Source organism: Oncorhynchus mykiss, chromosome 15, assembly GCF_013265735.2.
Source record: "Oncorhynchus mykiss isolate Arlee chromosome 15, USDA_OmykA_1.1, whole genome shotgun sequence".
NCBI classification, from domain to species: domain Eukaryota; kingdom Metazoa; phylum Chordata; class Actinopteri; order Salmoniformes; family Salmonidae; genus Oncorhynchus; species Oncorhynchus mykiss.
In genome coordinates, this window is record NC_048579.1 from 4,741,680 (window position 1) to 4,769,562 (window position 27,883).

At 48.3% G+C, this 27,883-nt stretch overlaps 1 protein-coding gene across 1 annotated transcript; it reads right to left on the minus strand.

The window, feature by feature from the left end:
* Positions 1-27,664, minus strand: LOC110490881 (retinol dehydrogenase 10-A). Its single transcript, XM_036945671.1, has 6 exons — positions 26,898-27,664; positions 25,984-26,219; positions 10,250-10,348; positions 7,434-7,579; positions 4,511-4,642; positions 1-4,040 (listed from the first exon to the last, which is right to left on the minus strand). Exons 1-6 carry the CDS (start codon positions 27,196-27,198, stop codon positions 3,917-3,919), a joined length of 1,038 nt encoding a protein of 345 aa, XP_036801566.1. The 5' UTR covers positions 27,199-27,664; the 3' UTR covers positions 1-3,916.
* Between the last annotated feature and the right edge of the window lie 219 nt (positions 27,665-27,883).

Genomic DNA, 27,883 nt, shown 5'->3' on the forward strand with positions numbered 1-27,883 from the left:
TAATAATCAAATAATCTAAAATCACTTTATTCATTTTTAAGTTAGTTAAAAGACAACAACAACAAAAAAAAACATCAGAACCACAATCTGCTTAAAAAAAAAAGAGCAGTTTTTTAAGAAAGAATTACAAAATGAGGCTTGTGTCATACCGTCAATGAATGGCAAATGAAGAGGTAGAGAATTTAGGCTCATCACTGGAGGACTGACGCCTATTGGAATGTATTTCAACGAGTCATAAAACTCTGCAGTCCTGCTCCTCCCGCCTAAAGTTTATCAAATATACAAGCAGCAAAACAAGTTGGACGATTCTGGTTTACCGTCTTTTTAAATCCGAAAATCTTTTAAAAACCAGAATTTCTTGAAACTCTTGGGATTTTAGGGAAAGTTACCAGAAATTTGCAAACCTGGCGGCAGTCAACGTTTTCCACGAAGGGCAACGTGGTACTCTATTCGCAAAACAGATCAACCAATGTTTTCATTTTCACTGTCACTTTATGCAAATGGTGGAGGACATTGGAGAGAGAGAGAGAGAGAGAGAGAGAGAGACAGAGAGAGAGACAGAGAGAGACAGAGAGAGAGACAGAGAGAGAGACAGAGAGAGAGACAGAGAGAGAGACAGAGAGAGAGACAGAGAGAGAGACAGAGAGAGAGACAGAGAGAGAGACAGAGAGAGACAGAGAGAGAGACAGAGAGAGACAGAGAGAGAGAGAGAGAGAGACACTACTGAACGTACTGAGCTAAGACGTGAAAACAGACCAGACATAGTTCCTCCTCACACACGTCACACACTGATAGATAAAAGGGCTGTTCATTGGTTTCATTCTACCGTTCAAAGGTTTGAGGTCACTGAGAAATGTCCTTGTTTTTGAAAGAAACACTTTTTTTCGTCCATTAAAATATCATCAAATTGATAAGAAATACAGTGTAGACATTGTTAATGTTGTAAATGACTATTGTAGCTGGAAACTGCTGATTTTTAATGGAATATCTACATAGGCGTACAGAGGCCCATTATCAGCAACCATCACTCCTATGTTCCAATGGCACATTGTGTTAGCTAAACCAAGTTTATCATTTTAAAAGGATAATTGATCATTAGAAATACATTAGAAATACCTAGATTAGTTGAGTATCTGGAGCATCAGCATTTGTGGGTTCGATTACAGGCTCAAAATGGCCAGAAACAAATAACTTTCTTCTGAATTTTTTTGTCTATTCTTGTTCTGTGAAATGAAGGCTATTCCATGTGAGAAATTGCCAAGAAACTGAAGATCTCGTACAACACTGTGTACTACTCCCTTCACAGAACTGTCTCTAACCAGAATAGAAAGAGGAGTGGGAGGCCCCGGTGCACAACTGAGCAAGAGGACAAGTACATTAGAGTGTCTAGTTTGAGAAACAGACGCCTCACAAGTCCTCAACTGGCAGCTTCATTAAATATTACCCACAAAACACTGCACCGCGACAGTGAAGAGGCGACTCTGGGATGCTGGCCTTCTAGGCAGAGTTGCAAAGAAAAAGCCATATCTCAGACTGGCCAATAAAAATAAAATATTAAGATGGGAAAAAGAACACAGACATTGGGCAGAGAAAGATTGGGGAGAAAAGTCTAAGTTATGTTATGGACAGACGAGTCTAAGTTTGAGGTGTTCGCTTCATAAAGAAGAACATTTATGAGATGGAGAAAAAATGAAAAGATGCTGGAGGAGTGCTTGACGCCATCTGTCAAGCATGGTGGAGGCAATGTGATGGTCTCGGGGTGCTTTGGTGGCGGTAAAGTGGGAGATTTGTCCAGAGTAAAGAAGATCTTGAAGAAGGAAGGATATCACTCCATTTTGCAACGCCATACCCTGTGGACGGCGCTTAAATGGAGCCAATTCCCTTCTACAACAGGACAATGACCCAAAGCACAGCGCCAAACTATGCAATAACTATTTAGGGAAGAAGCAGTCAGAATACCAGCTGTCTCTAATGGAGTGGCCAGCACAGTCACTGGATCTCAACCCTATTGAGCTGTTGTGGGAGCAGCTTGACCGTATGGTACGTAAGAAGTGCCCATCAAGCCAATCCAACTTGCTTCAGGAAGCATGGGGTGAAATCTCTTCAGATTACCTCAAAAAACTAGAGTGCCAAAAGTCTGCGAGGCTATAATTGCTGCAAACGGATGATTCTTCTGACAAAAGCAAAGTTTGTCAAAGAGGACACAATTATTATTTCAAGGAAAAAATACATTATTTATAACCTTGTTAACATTTTGACTATTTTTCCTATTTAATTTTTTTGCAACTCATTTCATGTATGTTTTTATGGAAAACAAGGACCTTTCTAAGTTAACCCTTTTGAACGGCGTTGTACGCCTTACGATGTGGTGATTGATACGGCCATCAATAAGTCAGAAGTGTGATAAAGATCGTAAGTCGACTGCTGAAAGCCAAGTCACATTAAATTAACGAGACATTTGGCTGATAGATTTACCCAAATCAATGGCCGGTAGGTACAACTAATATGAACTGTTTGAAATAGATGGAATAAATCGGAAGATCTTCATATGATCAGAAGGAATTAAAATACATAAACGCAAGCTCTGATCGCTACAGCATGATTGAATAACCATTTGGAGCATCATGGCATGATTGGTTAGACTGAGCCGCAGGGGTTGCTGGGTAGTGTTTCCCCAAAATCCCCAGGTTGTCCAGAAATTCTGGTTGGAGGGGACAGGATTTCCTGTCTCCCCCCCCCCCCCCCCCCCCCCCCATCTTGATTCTGGGAATCTTTTAACCAGAATTTTCTGAAAATTACCAGAAATATGCAACCCTAACATGTTGACCAGACTGCTTGCGTGCATGCTGACTTTGTCCACCCACACCTGACCAGTGAAAATATCAAAACAAACTCTGAACCAACTATATTAATTTGTGGACAGGTCAAAATCATTAAACATTTATGTCAATTTAGCTAGCTCGCTTTCTGTTGCTAGCTAATTTGTCCAGGGATATAAACATTGGGTTGTTGTTTTACCTGAAATGCAACAAGGTCCTTCTACTCCTACAATGAATCCACAGATAAAAGGGTTTGTTTCTAGTAATCTCTCCTCCTTCAGGCTTCTTCTTCTGTGGAGTTTACATGGGCGGATGGCAACCAACTTTAAGGTGCATTACCACCACCAACTGGACTGGAGTGTGTGCACCTCAGTTCATCTTTCAATCACCCATGTGGGTATATGCTCCTAACAACCAATGAGGAGATGGGAGAGGCGGGACTTGCAGTTCTAATTTCAGCACCTGGCTACCCAGACGCTCGCCGAGAAACGTGAGCTGTGTTGCGGCAATGATTGAATAACACGTACGTGTTTAAATTTATTTTGCATGTCGGTCCTGGTGATAAAATGCCTATTTTGAACCGTTTCTAACAGAGACTTGGCCGTGTAGAGAATTATTAATTAATATTACAGTGCATGTCTACAAATAAAAGAGAAAGTGAAAGTGATAAGATTTGACTGTACAGTAACATACTGTATATTTCCACAAAGATACTAAATAGAGAGTTGGTGACTACATTACGTAAATAGTTAATACCTTTTTTTCATATGATTTAAAAAAAAAACAAAAAAAAAAACAACTATTGACACAGTATATAGATGGTTGGTTTCTTTAAACAAACCTTAGAAGAAGAAAAACATTAAAAAAATAAAAAGACAATATGAAAAAAAAAAACTAAGAGAAATAAAATCCTTTGTTTAGTACACAGCTGGTATCGTTTCAGAGGACCTTTGTATCTGCTCAATGCAAGTTCACCAGTCTAGATTCAGTCTTTTTAAATCCTCCTCCTCCTCCTCCTCCTCCATGCACCCTCAGTGGTCTTATCCTTGTGCCTCTAGGGTTATGGGCCCCACCCCACCATGCGGCAACAGCGCCCCCTAGACGTCCCCCTTAGCCTCGTTGTTGTTCATCAGCTCCTTCCTCTGGGCAAGGAAGGGGTACATACACTTATCAGCACCGAGGAACCTGTACATACAAACGATGGCCTCGAAGGGCAGGAAGCTGTAGAGAGGAGAGAGAAAACAGAGGTCAGATACACAAAGCTCTTCATTTAGAGACATGAATTCATTCACAACACACTGTAGAAAGGAGAGAGGAGAGGTATGTGGAAAGAGAAGAGAGGCATGTGGAAAGAGAGGAGAGGGATGTGGAAAGAGAGGAGAGGGATGTGGAAAGAGAGGAGAGGGATGTGGAAAGAGAGGAGAGGGATGTGGAAAGAGAGGAGAGGGATGTGGAAAGAGAGGAGAGGGATGTGGAAAGAGAGGAGAGGGATGTGGAAAGAGAGGAGAGGGATGTGGAAAGAGAAGAGAGGAATGTGGAAGGAGAAGAGAGGGATGTGGAAAGAGAAGAGAGGAATGTGGAAAGAGAAGAGAGTAGAGTAGAGATGGCAACCACCCATTCATGCCAATAAAGCATGTATTTATTAATTGAATTGAGAGAGAGAAAGACAGAGAGAGAAAGACTGGACTGACCTTTTCATGAAGTTAACCATATACACTATGCGTGGGGTGCAGATCATAGCCTGATCGGTGAGAATGGCCCTCATAGACTGTGTTACACAGAACTCTGGCTTCAGGGGAGGCAGGAATGGCTCGATTTCTTTCCTGTACAGACAGGAAGTGTCATAACAGTTAGAGACAGCCAGAACGAGGGCAGAACACACACATAAACACAAGGGGAAAGTGCCCAGGGTGCTATTCAGCAACGTAGTGTTAGAGTCTGTACACAACAGACAACCAAGTCTGATCTTATCTAAACCATGTCTATCGATATCCACACCTAGAACAGGCCAGTTCAGATACAGAAACCCTTCCACTTCCACAGCGGGGGGGGAACCATTGTCACTAAAGAGGGGAACAGTATTCACGGTACACCTGTCAGGGGAGGTAGAGAGGGTGTCCCTTGGTTTGGTAGAGCTCTAGGTGAAACACTGACATCGACATACAGGTTAAGGCACTAGTCAACTCCGTAGAACAGTGCAGTACACTGAGTGTACAAAACATTAAGAACACCTTCCTAATATTGAGTTGCGCTCCCTTTTGCCCCACGGAACAGCCTCAATTTGTCGGGGCACGGACTCTACAAGGTGTGGAAAGGATGCTGGCCCTTGTAGACTCCAATGCTTCCCATAGTTGTGACAACTTGGCTGGATGACCTTTGGGTGGTGGACCGTTCTTGATGCACACAGGGAAACTGTTGAGCCTGAAAAACCCAGCAGCGTTGCAGTTCTTGACACACTCAAACCCATGCGCCTGGCACCTACTACCATACCCCGTTCAAAGGCACTTAAATATTTTGTCTTGCCCATTCACCCTCTGAATGGCCCACATACACAATCCATGTCTCAATTGTCTCAAGGCTTAAAAATCCTCCTTTAACCACCTGTCTCCTCCCCTTCATCTACACTGATTGGAGTGGATTTAACCATGTCTCCTCCCCTTCATCTACACTGATTGGAGTGGATTTAACCATGTCTCCTCCCCTTCATCTACACTGATTGGAGTGGATTTAACCATGTCTCCTCCCCTTCATCAACACTGATTGGAGTGGATTTAACCATGTCTCCTCCCCTTCATCTACACTGATTGGAGTGGATTTAACCATGTCTCCTCCCCTTCATCTACACTGATTGGAGTGGATTTAACCATGTCTCCTCCCCTTCATCTACACTGATTGGAGTGGATTTAACCATGTCTCCTCCCCTTCATCTACACTGATTGGAGTGGATTTAACCATGTCTCCTCCCCTTCATCTACACTGATTGGAGTGGATTTAACCATGTCTCCTCCCCTTCATCTACACTGATTGGAGTGGATTTAACCATGTCTCCTCCCCTTCATCTACACTGATTTGAAGTGGATTTAACAGGTGACATCAATAAGGGAACATAGATTTCACCTGGATTGACCTGGTCAGTCTACGTCATGGAAAGATCAGGTGTTCGTAATGTTTTGTACACTCAGTGTATAGTACAATACAGTACAGTGCATTGCAGTACATCACTAGCCCATTGCATGTAGCCATGTGTGTATATTTGTACATAATCTTTCTAGTTAGCGAGTTATTAGCCAAGTTATAGCTAATTTATAGTCAGCAATGGGGGAAGTGATTGCTTCCTACAAGAGCACATAAACCTGTATATTTCCAGACATCTCTGAAAAGCCAGTCAGGTAACGGAGAGCTTTTGTTCTGTCTTAAAGGGGCAGTGTTGTATTTTAAGAGAGGTTTGAATAAGATAAGTAGCCAATAGGCAGAGGGGTAGCATCATTTGACTGATTCTCCTGTAATAATGGTTTGGGAATAATTATGCATTTTATTTTGTAAAGTGGTTTCTTGCATTAAACACAAAATATTCAGTCACCTCCTTGTCTGAAGGACCAAGTGGATCAACAGGTTAAAGGTCAAGCCCTGGCGTGTGTTTTTATTCCAAAGTCTGATGGAATGTAGGTCTACATTGAACACCACACATTGTCTGCTCCTGTAGTCTGAATGACAGAACAGCTATTTCCATGTTAAAATATTATGGGATGCATTTTCTCCATAGTTTTTGATGGTAGGATATTATTATGGGATGCATTTTCTCCATAGTTTTTGATGATCGGGCACTCTGATAGATCTACATTATGATAAAATAGCCACAGTGACCTACTGGTCCAATGTTAAAACTGTAACTCAAAGTGGGTAGTGTCTCAGTGGTCACAATAAACGCGCGTCATAAGTAGAATTTTCACAACGTTGAAGTTTGCGTGCGCTCTCAGTAGACGGGAAATTTGCTCCGTGACTGAATTTGTTTTTAAGGAACATTGCTGTTAGCAGTAGGCTCCCTGGTTTCGTTTAATTTAATAATTTAAATAATTTAATTTAATTATTAACCTCCAACGTATATTTAAATAGCCATTTAAATGCTAAGTGACAAAGCACTACGAAAATGTTATGAATCACCTCATGATTAATTGATTTGAGTGGAATGACTGATTATTTGATTAATTGATTATTTGATTATTTGATTGATTGATTATTTGATTGATTATTTGATTTAATGATTGATTATTTGATTATTTGATTGATTATTTGATTTAATGATTGATTGATTATTTGATTATTTGATTGATTATTTGATTATTTGATTGATTGATTGATTGATTATTTGATTATTTGATTGATTGATTGATTGATTATTTGATTATTTGATTGATTATTTGATTTAATGATTGATTGATTATTTGATTGATTGATTGATTGATTATTTGATTATTTGATTGATTATTTGATTTAATGATTGATTGATTATTTGATTGATTGATTGATTGATTGATTATTTGATTGATTGATTGATTATTTGATTATTTGATTGAGTGATTGATTGATTGATTGATTGATTGATGGATGTCTCACCTTATCCTGCAGCCTTTGAACATGCCCGTGTCCACCAGGTAGGGACACACCAGGGTCATCTTAATGCCGTCCTTATCCGAAGCCTTGATCTCGTGGCTCAGCGACTCGTGGAAGCCGATGGCCCCGAACTTACTGGCGCAGTAATCCTATAGGGGGTCATGAGAGGAAAAGGTGTCCCTGTTAAATCCTGTGTAGCTATCACACCGGAGTAAAGACACAGTCGTAGAATTACACTGGAATAGAATGGGCGTTGGGATTGGGTTATGGGCTGGGATTGGGTTGGGGATGGGTTGGGTTATGGGTTGGGATTGGGTTATGGGCTGGGATTGGGTTATGGGCTGGGATTGGGTTATGGGCTGGGATTGGATTGGGTTATGGGCTGGGATTGGGTTGGGTTATGGGCTGGGATTGGATTGGGTTATGGGCTGGGATTGGGTTGGGGATGGGTTGGGTTATGGGTTGGGATTGGGTTATGGGCTGGGATTGGGTTGGGTTGGGGATGGGTTGGGTTATGGGTTGGGATTCGATTGGGTTATGGGCTGGGATTGGGTTGGGGATGGGTTGGGTTATGGGTTGGGGTTGGATAATGGGTTGGGATTGGGTTGGGGATGGGCTGGGATTGGATTGGGTTATGGGCTGGGATTGGGTTGGGTTGGGGTTGGATTGATTTATGGGGCGGGGAGGGTTTGATGGTTTGCCGGGGGCCTAATCTTCAAAAGCAGCTTGGGCAAACCCAGAGAGGATAAAGGAGATGAGACTGTGCCCACGTGACATGCCTGCCAAACTATGGTTCCTAAAATGAATAGTCCCTCCTGCCTTAAAATCACATTCAATTTCTATGAAGTATTATAGGTTAAAACCTTGACTGTGCTCCAGTCCCTTTGAAGAGAGACTTAATGGTTATGGATGAGTTCCCGCCTGTGCAACAACAGCTAGGAAAACAAAAGGCAATGGGGTAGCGGTGCCTAAAGACAGAATGAAAATGACACCACTCTGGAATGGAGAGAGGGAGTGAAAGGGAGTCCATGTGTGTTCTAGAATATTAAAGAAGCATTCTAGAAGGCTTCTCTGGAACACACAACAGAGAGTGACAGCTACAGCCACTCTTCTTATTGTCCCCGGGACAAATGACCACATCAAATCCTTTTAACACTGACTCAGATAACACACAAAAAGACACAGTGAGGGGCCTGGACGAAAGATGACCCCCCCCCCACACACAAAAAAAATGTGAAAACAAAGTCCCCTCCATTTAGAGTGAATTGGCTGTGATGTGAATACTGAGAGAGCTGCGATGGTTTCACAAAGAACCTGATGAAGATGTCTCCCTCCCACGGAGACATGTCAGCCTGTTCTTCACTCAGGGCCAAGGGCCCTATGGGCCCAGCCCCAGACCCCCCCCAGCTGCAAACAGAGGGGCCCGTAAGAGGACCCCCCCCCCCCCAGCTACAGACAGAGGGCCTTGTAACCCGCAAGAGGGCCCCGTAACAGGCGCCCACGCCCAGACCCCCCCCCAAGCTATAGACAGAGGGCGCCGTAACAGGCCCCCCAGACCCCCCCCAAGCTATAGACAGAGGGCCCCGTAACAGGCCCCCTAGACCCCCCGAACTACAGACAGAGGGCCCCGTAACAGGCCCCCCAGACCCCCCCCCCCTACTATAGACAGAGGGCCCCGTAACAGGCCCCCCAGACCCCCCCAAGCTATAGACAGAGGGCCCCGTAACAGGCCCCCTAGACCCCCGAACTACAGACAGAGGGCCCCGTAACAGGCCCCCCAGACCCCCCCAAGCTATAGACAGAGGGCCCCGTAACAGGCCCCCTAGACCCCCCGAACTACAGACAGAGGGCCCCGTAACAGGCCCCCAGACCCCAACCCTACTATAGACAGAGGGCCCCGTAACAAGCCCCCAGATCCCCGAACTACAGACAGAGGGCCCCGTAACAGGCGCCCACGCCCAGACCCCCCCAAGCTATAGACAGAGGACCCCGTAACAGGCCCCCAGACCCCCCTACAATAGACAGAGGGCCCCGTAACAGGCCCCCAGACCCCCCTACAATAGACAGAGGGCCCCGTAACAGGCCCCCAGACCCCCCCTACAATAGACAGAGGGCCCCGTAACAGACCCCCAGACCCCCCCCCCCCCCCCCCCATACTATAGACAGAGGACCCCGTAACAGGCCCCCAGACCCCCCCTACAATAGACAGAGGGCCCCATAACAGGCCCCCAGACCCCCCCTACAATAGACAGAGGGCCCCGTAACAGGCCCCCAGACCCCCCCTACTATAGACAGAGGGCCCCGTAACAGACCCCCAGACCCCCCCCCCCCCCTACAATAGACAGAGGGCCCCGTAACAGACCCCCAGACCCCCCCTACAATAGACAGAGGGCCCCGTAACAGGCCCCCAGACCCCCCCCCCCACCCTACAATAGACAGAGGGCCCCGTAACAGACCCCCAGACCCCCCCTACAATAGACAGAGGGCCCCGTAACAGACCCCCAGACCCCCCCTACTATAGACAGAGGGCCCACAAAGCTCATCTCTGTTCTTTAAATTTCCAGAGTTGGGGGGAATAATATGAGAAAGGCGAATATCTGTCTCTGTGTCGCTGTCTCTGTGTCGCTGTCTCTGTGTCGCTGTCTCTGTGTCGCTGTCTCTGTGTCGCTGTCTCTGTGTCGCTGTCTCTGTGTCGCTGTCTCTGTGTCGCTGTCTCTGTGTCGCTGTCTCTGTGTCTGTGTCTGTGTGTACTACATAGTACTTACTACTAACTAACCAACCGCAGAGAGAGAGTGTCTCATTCATGTGAAGTAACTCACCTCCACACCAGCTGTGCTGAATAGCCCCAGAGAGCTGGCAACCGTCACAATGTGGCCGTGGTTCAGCTCCAACATCTTGGGAAGGAATGCCTTGGTGGTCTATAGGAAAGAGAGAAGAGGGGGAAGGAGGGAAAAAAAGAGAGGAAGGTTAGTTTACTGGTGCAGTTTGTCTCTGCCAAAACCCTTTGATCCTCTTTCTGTTTCTCTCTCTCCCTCCCGCTCTCTCCCTCCCTTTCTCTACATCACCATGGAGAAGAGAGGGAGACTTTTTGACAGACAAACAGAGGGAAAAACAGGAGAGAACGAGGGAGAGAGAGCACACCACAGAGAAGAGAGATGGTTTACTGTATGAGTCTGTTCTTTCCCACACAGATCCAGTACCCAGCGCTGTGCCCAGCTCTAAAGACCCGCTGACAGAACCAATCACAGGTCCCCGTTCACTCACCATGGACCACAATGCAATTCAACCGCTGTCCACTGACTGCCCTCTGTGCTGCCCAAGTGGAACAATACTCAAAGTGATAGGAGAGAGAGAGTGAGAGAGAGAAAGTGATAGGAGAGAGAGAGAATGAGAGAGAGAGAGAGGGAGAAAGAGAGAGAGATAGTGATAGGAGAGAGAAAGAGTGAGAGGTTGTGTATCCCAAATTGCACATTATTTCCTACATAGTGCCCTACTTTTGACCAGAGCCCTTTGGCCTTCCCTCTAATGGTTAACATAAAAATGTAAGAAGGATTAAGCTGATTCTAGATCTGTGCCTTACTGAAACTTCTATTTACCGGGATCGGTGAGAAACATAACACTGAGGGAGATGGAAGACCAACACTGGGGGAGATTGAAGACTAACACTGGGGGAGATTGAAGACCAACACTGAGGGAGACTGAAGACTAACACTGAGGGAGATGGAAGACTAACACTGAGGGAGATGGAAGACCAACACTGGGGGAGATGGAAGACCAACACTGGGGGAGATTGAAGACCAACACTGAGGGAGATTGAAGACCAACACTGGGGGAGATTGAAGACCAACACTGAGGGAGATGGAAGACCAACACTGGGGGAGATTGAAGACCAACACTGAGGGAGATTGAAGACTAACACTGAGGGAGATGGAAGACTAACACTGGGGGAGATTGAAGACCAACACTGGGGGAGATTGAAGACTAACACTGAGGGAGATGGAAGACCAACACTGGGGGAGATTGAAGACCAACACTGGGGGAGATTGAAGACCAACACTGAGGGAGATTGAAGACTAACACTGAGGGAGATGGAAGACTAACACTGAGGGAGATTGAAGACCAACAATGAGGGAGATTGAAGACCAACACTGAGGGAGATTGAAGACCAACACTGAGGGAGATTGAAGACCAACACTGAGGGAGATTGAAGACCAACACTGAGGGAGAATGAAGACTAACACTGAGGGAGATTGAAGACTAACACTGAGGGAGAATGAAGACTAGGGAGGGCCTAACAGTGCTAACTTCACTTAGACCTGAGGTGTTGGTGTCGAGGAGGAATAACAACAACAGAACAACTTTCTGCTATGCTTTATCTTTGCCAGGTCGCAGTTGTAAATGAGAACTTGTTCTCAACTGGCCTCACCTGGTGAAATAAAGGTGTTCTCAACTGGCCTCACCTGGTTAAATAAAGGTGAAACATTTTTTAAAAAAATAACGTGTTATGGTGTTAAATTGCATCTGCCCCATTTATAAATATATTTATAAATATATATATAAATATATATATTTATATATATATATATATATATATATATATATATATATGTTTTATTATCACATTAGGTGTTGTATTACAGAGTCAACCATAGTAGTACTTTGTTGGTTGAGGATTGTCCATACTGTAGAACTTGATGAAACAGAGAAGCCAAGAGAAACACACAGAGTTCTAGATTATATCACTGAGTTCTAAACATACCCTGAAGGAGTTCAGTTCACAGAGCCAGAGAGAGCCAGAGCCAGAGAGAGCCAGGGAGAGCCAGGGAGAGCCAGGGAGAGCCAGGGAAGGACAGGGAGAGACAGAGAAAAGAGAGAGAGACAGGGAGAGACAGGGAGAGACAGAGAAAAGAGAGAGACAGAGAGAGCCAGAGAAAAGAGAGAGACAGAGAGAGCCAGAGCCAGAGAGAGCCAGGGAGAGCCAGGGAGAGCCAGGGAGAGCCAGGGAGAGACAGGGAGAGACAGGGAGAGACAGGGAGAGACAGAGAAAAGAGAGAGAGACAGGGAGAGACAGAGAAAGGAGAGAGACAGAGAGAGCCAGAGAAAAGAGAGAGACAGAGAGAGCCAGAGAGCGAGACAGAGAAAAGAGAGAGAGAGAGAGAGTCAGAGAAAAAAGAGAGATGGCACCCTATGGCCTATATAGAGCACTACCCTCTGGACAAATGTAGTGCACTATATATAGGGAATAGGGTGCCATAGGGCTCTGGTCTAAAGTAGTGCACTATATAGGGAATAGGGCCCCATAGGACTCTGGTCTAAAGTAGTGCAGTATATAGGGAATAGGGTGCCAAGGCCCTGGTCTAAAGTAGTGCACTATATAGGGAATAGGGTGCCATAGGACTCTGGTCTAAAGTAGTGCACTATAATAGGGAATAGGGTGCCATTTGGGACACAGGCACACACTTTTATGGTACCGTGATCTCTCTGTGTCTGTCTGATAACCAGACTGGTGTAGATATCTCTCTGTGTCTGTCTGATAACCAGACTGGTGTAGGTATCTCTCTGTGTCTGTCGGATAACCAGACTGGTGTAGATATCGCTCTGTGTCTGTCTGATAACCAGACTGGTGTAGATATCTCTCTGTGTCTGTCTGATAACCAGACTGGTGTAGATATCGCTCTGTGTCTGTCTGATAACCAGACTGGTGTAGGTATCTCTCTGTGTCTGTCGGATAACCAGACTGGTGTAGATATCTCTTCTCTCTCTGTCTGTTATGTGTGAAGCTAGAAGGCGCATTAATCACTTCCAGACAATCTTCCTTTATGATCTACGGAATAGCGGGATTTAAAGAGCTGGCAGGCAGATCATGGTAATGTAAGGTGGTGGTGTACTCTGTTCTGCAACAGTAAGCTAGGTAGATTACTGCAATAAGATCTGACGCAGAACCAAACATCACTTTTCCAGGACATTAAAATCTGAAATTGCTGCAATATTGAATTTATTGAGGGATGGGGCATTGGGTGAGAGGAGGGGAAAAGAGCAGAGACAGGCTTCTCCGTGCCAAGATGGAGGTGGGTGTGTGGGGTCGTGTGTGCAAACGGAGCATTAGCAGAGATATGCCCGTACCTGGTCCAGCCAACTCACTCAACCCGGAACCCACTCCCACACTGCATCATTATGTACAGGGGGAAAGGAGGGAGGGAGGGAGGCTTGGTTGTGATTTGATCCAGCAGCACAATGACTGGGCCTGCCTGCCATCAGGACAGGAAAACAATTCATTTCTGTGAGGTCAGAGATTGAGGGAAGACAGAGTTTCTGTCTCTAGTTAGGTCACCTCCGCCTACATATAGCAAGCGAACAGGGACCACTCCGCTCTCTGCCCAAACCCCCAGGCCTCCCATGATTCCCTGCTTCTCGTGGCATCTCTGGCGTGTCGGCCGGTAACCTCTGGCGACCTCTCAGACACGAAACCTGTGAAAATCGACCAGGGGTTCATGTCTTACATCAGAACGGTCCGTAATTGGGCCTCAAGGATCCCAGTTCCGCTGAATTACACCCCCCCACCCACCCACCCCCCCAACGAAAGCCGCCCTGCCCCCACGGGCCCCCCGCCGGGATGTCCTACCCGCTGCTTGCCTCTAATTGCTGCAAGAGAATCTGGCCCACACAAAGCTGCTCACAGCTGGGGTGTCAGAGCATATTACTGCCTGTGTCTGACCAACAGGAGCAGTATAATAATATATATATATATAAATATAATATAACAATATGACCAAATATGAACAAATACTGGAGACACAGAAGGACCAGATGGTAATTTAATTAGAACAAACCCAACACTGACCGGAGGCCGGAGAGAGAGAGAGAACTGACACTGACTGGAGGCCGGAGAGAGAGAGAGAACTGACACTGACTGGAGGCCGGAGAGAGAGAGAGAGAGAGAACTGACACTGACTGGAGGCCGGAGAGAGAGAGAGATAGAGAGAACTGACACTGACTGGAGGCCGGAGAGAGAGAGAGAGAGAGAACTGACACTGACTGGAGGCCGGAGAGAGAGAGAGAACTGACACTGACTGGAGGCTGGAGAGAGAGAGAGAGAGAGAGAGAGAGAGAAAGAGAGAGAGAGAGAGAACTGACACTGACTGGAGGCCAGAGAGAGAGAGAGAGAGAACTGACACTGACTGGAGGCCGGAGAGAGAGAGAGAGAGAGAGAGAGAGAGAGAGAACTGACACTGACCGGAGGCCGGAGAGAGAGAGAGAGAGAGAACTGACACTGACTGGAGGCCGGAGAGAGAGAGAGAGAGAACTGACACTGACTGGAGGCCGGAGAGAGAGAGAGAGAGAGAGGACTGACACTGAGTGGAGGCCGGAGAGAGAGAGAGAGAGAGAGAGAGAGAGAGAGAGAACTGACACTGACTGGAGGCCGGAGAGAGAGAGAGAACTGACACTGACTGGAGGCCGGAGAGAGAGAGAGAGAGAGAGAGAGAGAGAGAGAGAGAGAGAGAGAGAGAGTGTGTCGTCATAGCGACATAAGGGAATCGTTGTGGTGGAGAGAGTGGAGAGAGTCAGGTGTGTGATTGTAAATGATCGAAAGGTTAATCCTTTCATTTGCAACAAAGCAAAAACACTTGATGCATAGAAAACATTCTAGTACTGAACTCAAACATCCATACTATTCTGAAATCTCTTTCCTCTGAGACCTCAAGACTACCTTCCTTCAGGTTTACACACGCACGCACGCACACACACACACGCACACACACACACAGGCCATCAAGGGCAACAGTGGTCAGACATTTCCCAGACTCATTAAAGAGAAAGACTTGGTTGTGAGTAGCAGCAGTGCTCACACAGACACCCCCCTACTCTGTCACACAGACACCCCCCTACTCTGTCACACAGACACCCTCTACTCTGTCACACAGACACCCTCTACTCTGTCACACAGACACCCTCTACTCTGTCACACAGACACCCTCTACTTTGTCACACAGACACCCTCTACTCTGTCACACAGACACCCCCCTACTCTGTCACACAGACACCCTCTACTCTGTCACACAGACACCCTCTACTCTGTCACACAGACACCCTGTACTCTGTCACACAGACACCCTGTACTCTGTCACACAGACACCCTGTACTCTGTCACACAGACACCATCTACTCTGTCACACAGACACCCTCTACTCTGTCACACGCAGACTCGCACACACACACACAATACCCTAATCGCTAACTCCCTCCAACCACATCCAGCCAGCCCAGCCCAGCCAGCCCAGCCCAGCCAGCCCAGACTAGTCCAGCTCAGCCCAGTCCAGTCAGCCCAGTCCAGCCCAGCTCAGCCCAATCCAGCCTAGCCAGCCCAGTCCAGCCCAGCTCAGCCCAGTCCAGCCCAGCTCAGCCCAGTCCAGCCTAGCCAGCCCAGACTAGCCCAGTCAAGACTAGCCCAGTCCAGCCCAGTCCAGCCCAGCTCAGCCCAGTCCAGCCCAGGTCAGCCCAGTCCAGCCTAGCCAGCCCAGACTAGCCCAGCCCAGACTAGCCCAGTCCAGCCAGCCTACAGGTGCACTGAGTCCAAGGGGGGCTCATATAAAACCAGTCAAGTACGACCCTTCTGCCTGGCTGCCTCCTTTCTCTGGGCCGGGCAGGAATGCAGGGAGGGGAACTTATCTCCTGTCGCTTGGCATCACGTCAAGCCCAAGATCCGCAGACAAGAAACCAATTGTCACATAAGTGGGTCAGACAGCAACTCACCATGACCCTTTCGTCTAATCTAGCCTGTAGGGAGTGACAGGACAGGAAGTGACGGGACAGGAAGTGACGGGACAGGAAGTGAAGGGACTGGAAGTGACAGGACAGGAAGTGACGGCCTTCCTTCTTTTCCTCTCTCTCTCTCTCTCTCTCTCTCTCTCTCTCTCTCTCTCTCTCTTTTCTTGCCACCCTCCAGATGAACTTCCACTACATGAGCACGGTGAGATCGAGGGACACTGCATCTCTCTCCTGTTGAATACCCTATCCATGGTTATCTCCACTACTTAAAACCACAATTCAGAAGAGGGACTCTGTAAATGCCTCTTAAATTGTAAACTGTGAATGAGTCACGGCTGAAACCACTGTACCTCCTCTCTGTACACCAGACAGAACTTCCCATGTCCATTATCCTGATGCTCACAACCAGGCCAATACCGGGCTCATCAGGACAGCTGACTGATCCGAATCCATTAGTTTCCACATTCTACTCTCAGCTGTGCGACACACGTCGTCCATTCGGGCACCAGGCGTGTCCGTATATAGCCCCTCCTCTTCCTCAAACGCAAGAATAAAGGGAAGTGACGTCTGATCCGTGACGCGGGACCAGCTGGGCGGGGTGGTTCCCATACAGCTGCATCCATGCTGGGCCGGGCCGGGCCCTCTGAATCAGGCCTTGGGACCATCAGGGACCAATCAGGAACCCATGCTGGGCCGGGCTGGGACCTCTGAATCAGGCCTTGGGACCATCAGGGACCAATCAGAGACCCATGATGGAGACAGGGGAGGGCACTGTATGTATGTGTGTGTGTGTGTGTGTGTTGCCTGGCAGAATCATGCTTAGATAACCACCTACTTCCTGCTCACATCTCCATCGTGGCTCCATTCAAACCGTGCTATCCAAAAACACGTGCACCACACACACACACTCTCCATCTCTCTCAGCCCCCCTCTCTCCTCCTCCCATCTGGACTCTGCCCTTCCCGTCTCTCCCTTCGTCGTGTTTCCACACTCGTTGGACCATTTCAGATGGAGTCAGTGCAGTGAACCCACTGCCAGGTCACGTTGGAGCAGAGAGGAGGAGGGGAAGAGAGGAGGAGAAGAAGAGAAGGGAGGGGAGGAAGACAGGAGGAGAAGAAGAGAAGGGAGGGGAGGAAGAGAGGAGGAGAAGAAGAGAAGGGAGGGGAGGAAGAGAGGAGGAGAAGAAGAGAGGGAGGGGAGGAAGAGAGGAGGAGAAGAAGAGAAGGGAGGGGAGGAAACGTCTGGTGTTGCTGGAGAGGCCAGAGAGGGAAGGGGAACACTTCAAACTTCACTGTAAAAGGTCCAGACTTGTAGACGCGATAGTCTGGCCTCCCAATGGTATGCGGCTCTGAGATCACCGTCCGTGGGGGGGAGCTCAGCCCGAACGTGCACCTCCCCAAAATTCCCAACCACCCCCCCTGCTCCGCGTACGCATCCTCTACTCATTTGAATGTGTTGACAGTTGGAGAAATTAGTTTTGAGCCGTGCTGAGAATTAGAAAAGGTATGAAAATCAACGGTCCCAAGAATCTGCTGCACGTACACGTTGTGGACTCTGATAGACTTTTTAGAGGAGGAAAGGAGGAGTTTATGATAATTATCTGTAACTGTTACCCTGGGTAACAGCCGAGCTGCGGCCAGCCTGCAGGATAGTCGTTGGTTACGGGACAGTCTTGGTTACGGGACAGTCGTTGGTTACGGGACAGTCGTTGGTTACGGGACAGTCGTTGGTTACGGGACAGTCGATGGTTACGGGACAGTCGTTGGTTACGGGATAGTCGTTGGTTACGGGATAGTCGTTGGTTACGGGATAGTCGTTGGTTACAGGATAGTTGTTGGTTACGGGATAGTTGTTGGTTACAGGATAGTCGTTGGTTACGGGATAGTCGTTGGTTACAGGATAGTCATTGGTTACAGGATAGTTGTTGGTTACGGGATAGTTGTTGGTTACAGGATAGTCGTTGGTTACGGGATAGTCGTTGGTTACAGGATAGTCATTGGTTACAGGATAGTTGTTGGTTACGGGATAGTTGTTGGTTACAGGATAGTCGTTGGTTACGGGATAGTCATTGGTTACAGGATAGTCGTTGGTTACGGGATAGTCATTGGTTACGGGATAGTCATTGGTTACAGGATAGTTGTTGGTTACGGGATAGTCGTAGGTTACGGGATAGTCGTTGGTTACAGGATAGTCATTGGTTACAGGATAGTTGTTGGTTACGGGATAGTTGTTGGTTACAGGATAGTCGTTGGTTACGGGATAGTCGTTGGTTACAGGATAGTCATTGGTTACAGGATAGTTGTTGGTTACGGGATAGTTGTTGGTTACGGGATAGTTGTTGGTTATGGGAGTCGTTGGTTACGGGATAGTTGTTGGTTACAGGATAGTCGTTGATTATGGGATACGGGATAGTTGTTGGTTACGGGATAGTCATTGGTTACGGGATAGTCATTGGTTACGGGATAGTCGTTGGTTACGGGATAGTCGTTGGTTACAGGATAGTCGTTGGTTATGGGATACGGGATAGTCGTTGGTTACGGGATAGTCGTTGGTTACGGGATAGTCGTTGGTTACAGGATAGTCGTTGGTTATGGGATACGGGATAGTCATTGGTTACGGGATAGTCGTTGATTACGGGATAGTCGTTGGTTACGGGATAGTCGTTGGTTACGGGATAGTCGTTGGTTACGGGATAGTCATTGGTTACGGGATAGTCGTTGGTTACGGGATAGTCGTTGGTTGCAGGATAGTCGTTGATTACGGGATAGTCATTGGTTATGGGATACGGGATAGTCATTGGTTACGGGATAGTCGTTGGTTACGGGATAGTCGTTGATTACGGGATAGTCATTGGAATAATAATCTGTAAATGCTAGACATACAAAGAAAACCGAATTAAGGTTTAATTAAGGTTAATATAATATATATTCTTACTTTTCCCTCATTAAAAATGAACCTCGAACAGACATGGAGGAGAAATGTGCTTTAGGCTGTTTATGTCCAAACAGAGAGATGACAGGCTTGAGAAAGCAGCAGAGCTGGGAAGGAACCACCTCCCTCCCTTCCTGTATAAACTAAAACAGAAGAACAGGACCACTCTCTCCCCCTGATTTTAATCCCTTCTTTTGGCAAATAAAAATGTCCTGTTTAGTAATACCCACAAAAGCTGTTTTAAAGCTTTAAAAAGCATCATTTCCTCTAAACTTGTTTGAATGTCCCAATCAATTATATATATATATATATATCCCATATGTGGTTAGTTGTTGAGTCATAATATGGAATTGTAGTTGTGTACGACCTGCTATGGCCTACCGGCACAACACATATCAAAGCTCTGTGTGATAGGACCATCTGCATGTAGTGAGCTACGACACCGGCTTGCATGTGTTTGTGTAAGAGCAAAGAGGAAGTCCCAAGTGGCACCCTATTCCCTACATAGTGCACTACTTTTAACCAGAGCCCTATGGCACCCTATTCCCTATATAGTGCACTACTTTTAGCCAGAGCCTTACGTGGGCATACATTACCATATTATTAGCTAAGGCAACAACAAACCCCCCCCCAAAAAAATCCCAAAACCGCAGCAAACTCTGGTGTCTTTAATGGACCACAATCCTCCATTCTGACATGCTGGTCTGTCCCCATTCATTAGAACCTGCTTTCATCTACCCACACTTCCCTCCCTCCCTCCCTCCGTCCGTCCCCTCCCTGCCTCCCTCTCTCCGTCCCCTCCCTGCCTCCCTCTCTCCGTCCCCTCCCTGCCTCCCTCTCTCCGTCCCCTCCCTCTCTCCGTCTCCTCCCTGCCTCCGTCCCCTCCCTGCCTCCCTCTCTCCGTCCCCTCCCTGCCTCCCTCTCTCTTTCCGTCCCCTCCCTGCCTCCCTCTCTCCATCCCCTCCCTCTCTCCGTCTCCTCCCTGCCTCCGTCCCCTCCCTGCCTCCCTCTCTCCGTCCCCTCCCTGCCTCCCTCTCTCCGTCCGTCCCCTCCCTGCCTCTCTCCGTCCCCTCCCTGCCTCCCTCTCTCTGTCCCCTCCCTGCCTCCCTCTCTCCGTCCCCTCCCTGCCTCCCTCTCTCCGTCCCCTCCCTCTCTCCGTCCCCTCCCTGCCTCCCTCTCTCCGTCCCCTCCCTGCCTCCCTCTCTCCGTCCGTCCCCTCCCTGCCTCCCTCTCTCCATCCGTCCCCTCCCTGCCTCTCTCCGTCCCCTCCCTGCCTCCCTCTCTCTGTCCCCTCCCTCCCTGCCTCCCTCCGTCCCCTCCCTCCCTGCCTCCCTCCGTCCATCCCCTCCCTGCCTCCCTCCGTCCGTCCCCTCCCTGCCTCCGTCCGTCCCCTCCCTGCCTCCCTCCGTCCGTCCCCTCCCTGCCTCCCTCCGTCCGTCCCCTCCCTGCCTCCCTTCCCTGCCTCCCTACGTCCGTCCCTTCGCAAAGAACAAGACAGAAAAAAAAAATCAGGAGCAGCCCTAATGAGAATCCAGACTACTGCTGTATCACTGACTAAGGGGGCGTTCCAAATGGCTCCCTATTACAAAATATAGCGCACTATTTTAAACTACTCCTAAGGGAACTGGGGACCGTTAAAAATCTATTACAGATAGGAAATAGGCTGCAATTAATAAATCCTACACGGTCGAGGGAATCGTCACTAAGTCGAGGGAATCTTCGCTAAGTCGAGGGAATCTTCACTAAGTCGAGGGAATCTTCACTAAGACGAGGGAATCTTCACTAAGACGAGGGAATCTTCGCTAAGTTTGAGGGAATCTTCGCTAAGTCGAGGGAATCTTTACTAACTTAATAGATCAGTCATATATAACCTGTCTCCTACACGGCCCATTGAACTGACAAGAGATTGCGCAAGCTCATTTTCAAGAATCAATTCACAGCCTCTCCACTCAAATCCCTGAGAATGAAACAGACAGCTTCTCCACTCAAATCCCTGCGGCATCAGAGAAAGGCAAACAAACACGCACTCCGATCAATCAACGCATCATTCATCACCACCACATGTAAACAAAAACTAATAAATATGTCCGATTGTAAAGCAACCTGTGTTATAAAAATCCCCCTGGTTCTTCAGAGCTAGTCGGCTCTCACTGCAGGTTTCTAAACAAAGTGCCCCCCCCCCCCCCCCCCCCCCCCCCACCCCGTCACAACTGCCTCACCACAGGGGGGGGGGGGGGTAAATCTCCTGAACAATGCTCTAAGCAGCCCTCAGAATGGACTCGTTTACTAACACCCCCCCCCCCCCAGACAGGATGTGCACTTTCAATGGGCTTTTAATTAACTACTCTGGCCAAGCAGATTGAGTCTGTCTGTCTGACTCTCTGACTGTCTGACTGCCTGCCTGCCTGCCTGCCTGTCTGTCTGTCTGCGTCTGTCTGTCTGTCTGTCTGTCTGCCTGCCTGCCTGCCTGTCTGTCGGCAAGCAAGAAAGGGGTAAAACAAATAGAGAACACAAACCTGTCCCAAATTATACGTTATTCCCTATATAGTGTACCACTGTTGACCAGGGCCCTATAGAACCCTATTCCCTATATAGTGCACTACTGTTGACCAGGGCCCTATGGCACCCTATTCCCTATATAGTGCACTACTGTTGACCAGGGCCCTATGGCACCCTATTCCCTATATAGTGCACTACTATCACTCTCTCGCTGGGCTTCACGCCCATCACTCTCTCGCTGTGTGTCATGGCGGAAGTGGGGGATATGTTAGTGGGCTCAGGGCAGTGCAGAGGGGATTGACATACCAATGGGATCATCAGTCTATGTCTGCCTCCCAAATGGCACTCTATTCCCTATGCAGTGCACTACTTTTGACCCATACCCACAGGGAATAGGGTGCCATTTGGGAGGCAATTTATCTTTGCCTGCCTGCCTGCCAAACAGCTGGCTTCAGTTGTTACAACATTCAACCCAGCACACCCCTCTCTCTTTCTGAGGCTGGTAGGAGAGGAGAGGAGAGGAGAGGAGCGTATGTTGACTGGATGAGACTACAGATGCAGCCAGGGAAACTATTTATGGTCAGCATTTACTTTCCAGACACAGAGAAAGGCACACATACAGACATGCACACACACACAAACCAAAATAAACCATAGTTTGGCACACACATAGAGTAGGATGAGAGAGAGAGAGACAGAGCGAGCGAGAGAGCGAGCGAGAGAGCGAGCGAGAGAGCGAGCGAGAGAGAGACAGAGAGAGAGAGACAGAGACAGAGAGAGACAGAGAGAGACAGAGACAGAGAGAGACAAAGAGAGAGACAGAGAGAGACAGACAGAGACAGAGAGACAGAGAGACCGAGAGACCAGGACATTCAGCAATGATGTGTTAAGATGTGCTGCTGAGAGAGCAGATACTGTAGGATACAGTAAACACCAGACCAGTATCAGGATGGACAGTAAACACCAGACCAGTATCAGGATGGACAGTAAACACCAGACCAGTATCAGGATGGACTGTAAACACCAGACCAGTATCAGGATGGACTGTAAACACCAGATCAGTATCAGGATGGACAGTAAACACCAGACCAGTATCAGGATGGACTGTAAACACCAGACCAGTATCAGGATGGACAGTAAACACCAGACCAGTATCAGGAGGTGATGTAAACACCGGACCAGTATCAGGATGGACAGTAAACACCAGACCAGTATCAGGATGGACTGTAAACACCAGACCAGTATCAGGATGGACAGTAAACACCAGACCAGTATCAGGAGGTGATGTAAACACCGGACCAGTATCAAGATGGACTGTAAACACCAGACCAGTATCAGGATGGACAGTAAACACCAGACCAGTATCAGGATGGACTGTAAACACCAGACCAGTATCAGGATGGACAGTAAACACCAGACCAGTATCAGGATGGACTGTAAACACCAGACCAGTATCAGGATGGACTGTAAACACCAGACCAGTATCAGGAGGTGATGTAAACACCAGACCAGTATCAGGATGGACAGTAAACACCAGACCAGTATCAGGATGGACTGTAAACACCGGACCAGTATCAGGATGGACAGTAAACACCAGACCAGTATCAGGATGGACAGTAAACACCAGACCAGTATCAGCATGGACTGTAAACACCAGACCAGTATCAGGAGGTGATGTAAACACCAGACCAGTATCAAGATGGACTGTAAACACCAGACCAGTATCAGGAGGTGATGTAAACACCAGACCAGTATCAGGATGGACAGTAAACACCAGACCAGTATCAGGAGGTGATGTAAACACCAGACCAGTATCAGGATGGACTGTAAACACCAGACCAGTATCAGGATGGACAGTAAACACCAGACCAGTATCAGGATGGACTGTAAACACCAGACCAGTATCAGGAGGTGATGTAAACACCAGACCAGTATCAGGATGGACAGTAAACACCAGACCAGTATCAGGAGGTGATGTAAACACCGGACCAGTATCAGGATGGACAGTAAACACCAGACCAGTATCAGGATGGACTGTAAACACCAGACCAGTATCAGGATGGACAGTAAACACCAGACCAGTATCAGGATGGACAGTAAACACCGGACCAGTATCAGGATGGACAGTAAACACCAGACCAGTATCAGGATGGACAGTAAACACCAGACCAGTATCAGGATGGACAGTAAACACCAGACCAGTATCAGGATGAGCTGTAAACACCAGACCAGTATCAGGATGGACTGTAAACACCAGACTAGTATCAGGATGGACTGTAAACATTTACTGTATATAGATTTTTTTCTACTGTATTATTGACTGTGTGTTTGTTTTACTCCATGTGTAACTCTGTGTCGAACTGCTTTGCTTTATCTTGGTCAGGGTCGCAGTTATAAATGAGAACTTGTTCTCAACTATCCTACCTGGTTAAATAAAGGTGTTCTCTACTAGCCTACCTGGTTAAATAAAGGTGAAATTAAATAAAAAATAAAAATGACAGGGGACAGGGATAGGGGACAGGGATAGGTGAATAAAGGTGATTTAGATGATAGTAGGTATGGGAGACAGGGATGCCAGTACAGTAGGGGTGGGGGACAGGGGACAGAGATGACAGTGCAGTAGGCGTGGGGGACAGGGGACAGGGATGACTGTGCAGTAGGCATGGGGGACAAGGAACAGGGATGACAGTGCAGTAGGCGTGGGGGACAGGGATGACAGTGCAGTAGGCGTGGGGGACAGGGATGACAGTGCAGTAGGCGTGGGGGACAGGAGACAGGGATGTCAGTACAGTAGGCGTGGGGGACAGGGGACAGGGATGACAGTACAGTAGGTGTGGGGGCCAGGGGACAGGGATGACAGTACAGTAGGCGTGGGGGACAGGGGACAGGGATGACAGTACAGTAGGTGTGGGGGACAGGGATGATACTACAGTAGGAGTGGGGTACAGGGCTGACAGTGCAGTAGGCGTGGGGGACAGGGGACAGGGATGACAGTACAGTAGAGATGGAAGACAGGGATGACAGTGCAGTAGGCGTGGGGGACAGGGATGACAGTACAGTAGGCATGGAGGACAGGGGTGACAGTGCAGTAGGCGTGGGGGACAGGGATGACACTACAGTAGGCATGGGGGAAAGGGATGACATGGACTGTCATGGGGGACAGGGGACAGGGATGACAGTGCAATAGGCATGGGGGACAGGGGACAGGGATGACAGTGCAATAGGCGTGGGGGACAGGGATGACACTACAGTAGGCATGGGGGACAGGGGACAGGGATGACACTACAGTAGGCGTGGGGGACAGGGGACAGGGATGACAGTAAGCATGGGGGACAGGGGACAGGGATGACACTACAGTAGGCGTGGGGGACAGGGGACAGGGATGGCACTACAGTAGGCACAGGGGACAGGGATGACAGTGCAGTAGGCATGGGGGACAGGGATGACACTACAGTAGGCATGGGGACAGGGGACAGGGATGACAGTACAGTAGGCATGGGGGACAGGGGACAGGGATGACAGTGCAGTAGGCGTGGGGGACAGGGGACAGGGATGACAGTACAGTAGGGATGGGGACAGGGGACAGGGATGACACTACAGTAGGCACAGGGGACAGGGATGACAGTGCAGTAGGCATGGGGGACAGGGATGACACTACAGTAGGCATGGGGACAGGGGACAGGGATGACAGTACAGTAGGCATGGGGGACAGGGGACAGGGATGACAGTGCAGTAGGCGTGGGGGACAGGGGACAGGGATGGCACTACAGTAGGGATGGGGGACAGGGGACAGGGATGACACTACAGTAGGCACAGGGGACAGGGATGACAGTGCAGTAGGCATGGGGGACAGGGATGACACTACAGTAGGCATGGGGACAGGGGACAGGGATGACAGTACAGTAGGCATGGGGGACAGGGGACAGGGATGACAGTGCAGTAGGCGTGGGGGACAGGGGACAGGGATGACAGTACAGTAGGCGTGGGGGACAGGGGACAGGGATGACACTACAGTAGGCATGGGGGACAGGGGACAGGGATGACAGTAAGCGTGGGGGACAGGGGACAGGGATGACAGTAGGCATGGGGGACAGGGGACAGGGATGACAGTAGGCGTGGGGGACAGGGGACAGGGATGACAGTAGGCGTGGGGGACAGGGGACAGGGATGACACTACAGTAGGCATGGGGGACAGGGGACAGGGATGACAGTAGGCCTGGGGGAAAGGGGGCAGGGATGACAGTAGGCATGGGGGACAGGGGACAGGGATGACAGTAGGCGTGGGGGACAGGGGACAGAGATGACAGTAGGCGTGGGGGACAGGGGACAGGGATGACAGTAGGCGTGGGGGACTCACCCAGAAGTGTGCGTGGCAGTTGACCACCATGGTGCGTTCGATCAGCTCGTCAGGACACTCCAGGAGATGGTGACCAGAGACCACGCCAGCGTTGTTTATCAACATGTCCACGTTGCCCACCTCCCGACGCACCTTCTCCGCCGTGGAGTACACACTCTCCCGCTTGCCCACGTCACAAACGTACGTGTACACCTGAGGCTTGAACGGAAGCACCTCCTCTAGCCCTCCTATTGCTCCTGGATAGAGGGAGGGAGGAAGAGACAGGGAGTGAGAATAAACCACAGTACATCACTGGAAGCCAAGACAGTCAAATCATAAATAGACAGTCCAAATCAGAATAAGGTAATAACACATTTAAAATTCAAGCCATGGAATAAATAACTTTTCTTTTCAAGTTTATGGACAAGTCAGACCCTTTAACTGCCATGCAACAGTTCTGAAACATTATTTTATAGCTCGTGAGCACTTTGTGTGTGTGGTGGTGGCGGGTCAAACATGAGCCTGTACACTTTCGCCCCTATAGGCAATGACCGGGTAGGCTACTAGCACAGACAAACCGCGAAGGGACCGAGAGTGAGGACTTTAACAGGGAGCTGCCCCGAGGCGAGCGCACCGTACCCACGCCTAGTTTACCGACTGAAGTTCTCCTCGGAATGATGCTCATCGAGGCTGCAGCAAATGTGCTCTTATATTCTAATACACGGAGTCGACAGTAGATAGGCTAGTTGGCTTTTTAAAAAAACACCCTCATTATTAAAAAAGCTTGTTATTACGATTTTGCGATCAATAGAATAACACCTAGGTTGACCCGTCTGACCAGACAATATTTGATCGTATATTTGATCAAGTATAATGAGCCTAAAGAATCGCGTTGCAAAAAAAAATCGGATGAGAGATATTTTCAGGCAACTCACCTTCTTTGGCCATCGGAGATTCACTGTCCAGCTCCCGGTAGATTTCCCTCACCAACTCCGCGGTCTCCTCGTTGCTTTTGCTGTTGATGTCCCATAGCACCAGTACAGCCCGTCTTCTAGCGAACTCCTTGGCGAACAGCCGACCCAGACCGCTTCCAGCCCCGGTGATCACACACACCTGTCCCGCTACACTCTTCTCCTTCGGCCGCACCACCCATTTCGCCCCGGCGGTAACAAAAGCCCAGAGCACTTTCAAGATGACCACGAAAAATTCCGCAAAAATGACCATAGTGTTCATCATCTTGAACGCGATGGCAATGAGCAAGATAATGAGAGAACCGAGATAATATTGTATAGAAAGCGCACACCGTTGTGCTTTACTGTGGTTTAAATTAGTTATTGCAGCCAAAGTTGTGATAAATAAGTAAACTAATATTGTTCGTGTTGTTTATGAAACAAACGGTCTGAATAGAATAGAGGTCTACTAGACTGATTTCCTTATTTTTTAAAAATAAATTACTCTACTCCAAGACAGCAAAAGAATGCAGAAATTGACTGAATCAATGAATGCTAGGCTCAACAAATGATTTTTTTTAAACTTGTTGCTGATTTTGTCAAGTTGCTTCCCGATTCTCGCAAACAGTCCCAGTTGTCGCAAGTGCGCATAGAAATAAGTAAGTACGGAGTTGCGTGTAGACACTGCCACTGTGTTGCGCCCTTCCGTCCGTTGCAGTGACAGTCCTGCAGTGCTCTCATAACAGAACAGCGGCTCGTGCGCTTTTTAACCACTGCCTATCAATGGACCCCAATAGGACGAGGGCGGCTGCGCCTGACAGAAATAGAAGAGTGGCTTATCTTTAGTAAAATGAAAGGCGCGTAGTGGAAACCGGAGACTGAATGGAACAGTAGCTCTCTTGTGCCACCTGTAGGACTTTAGGAAGTGTTGTCAGAGGAATTAAAACCGAGGGAAAATGTATTACGAAATT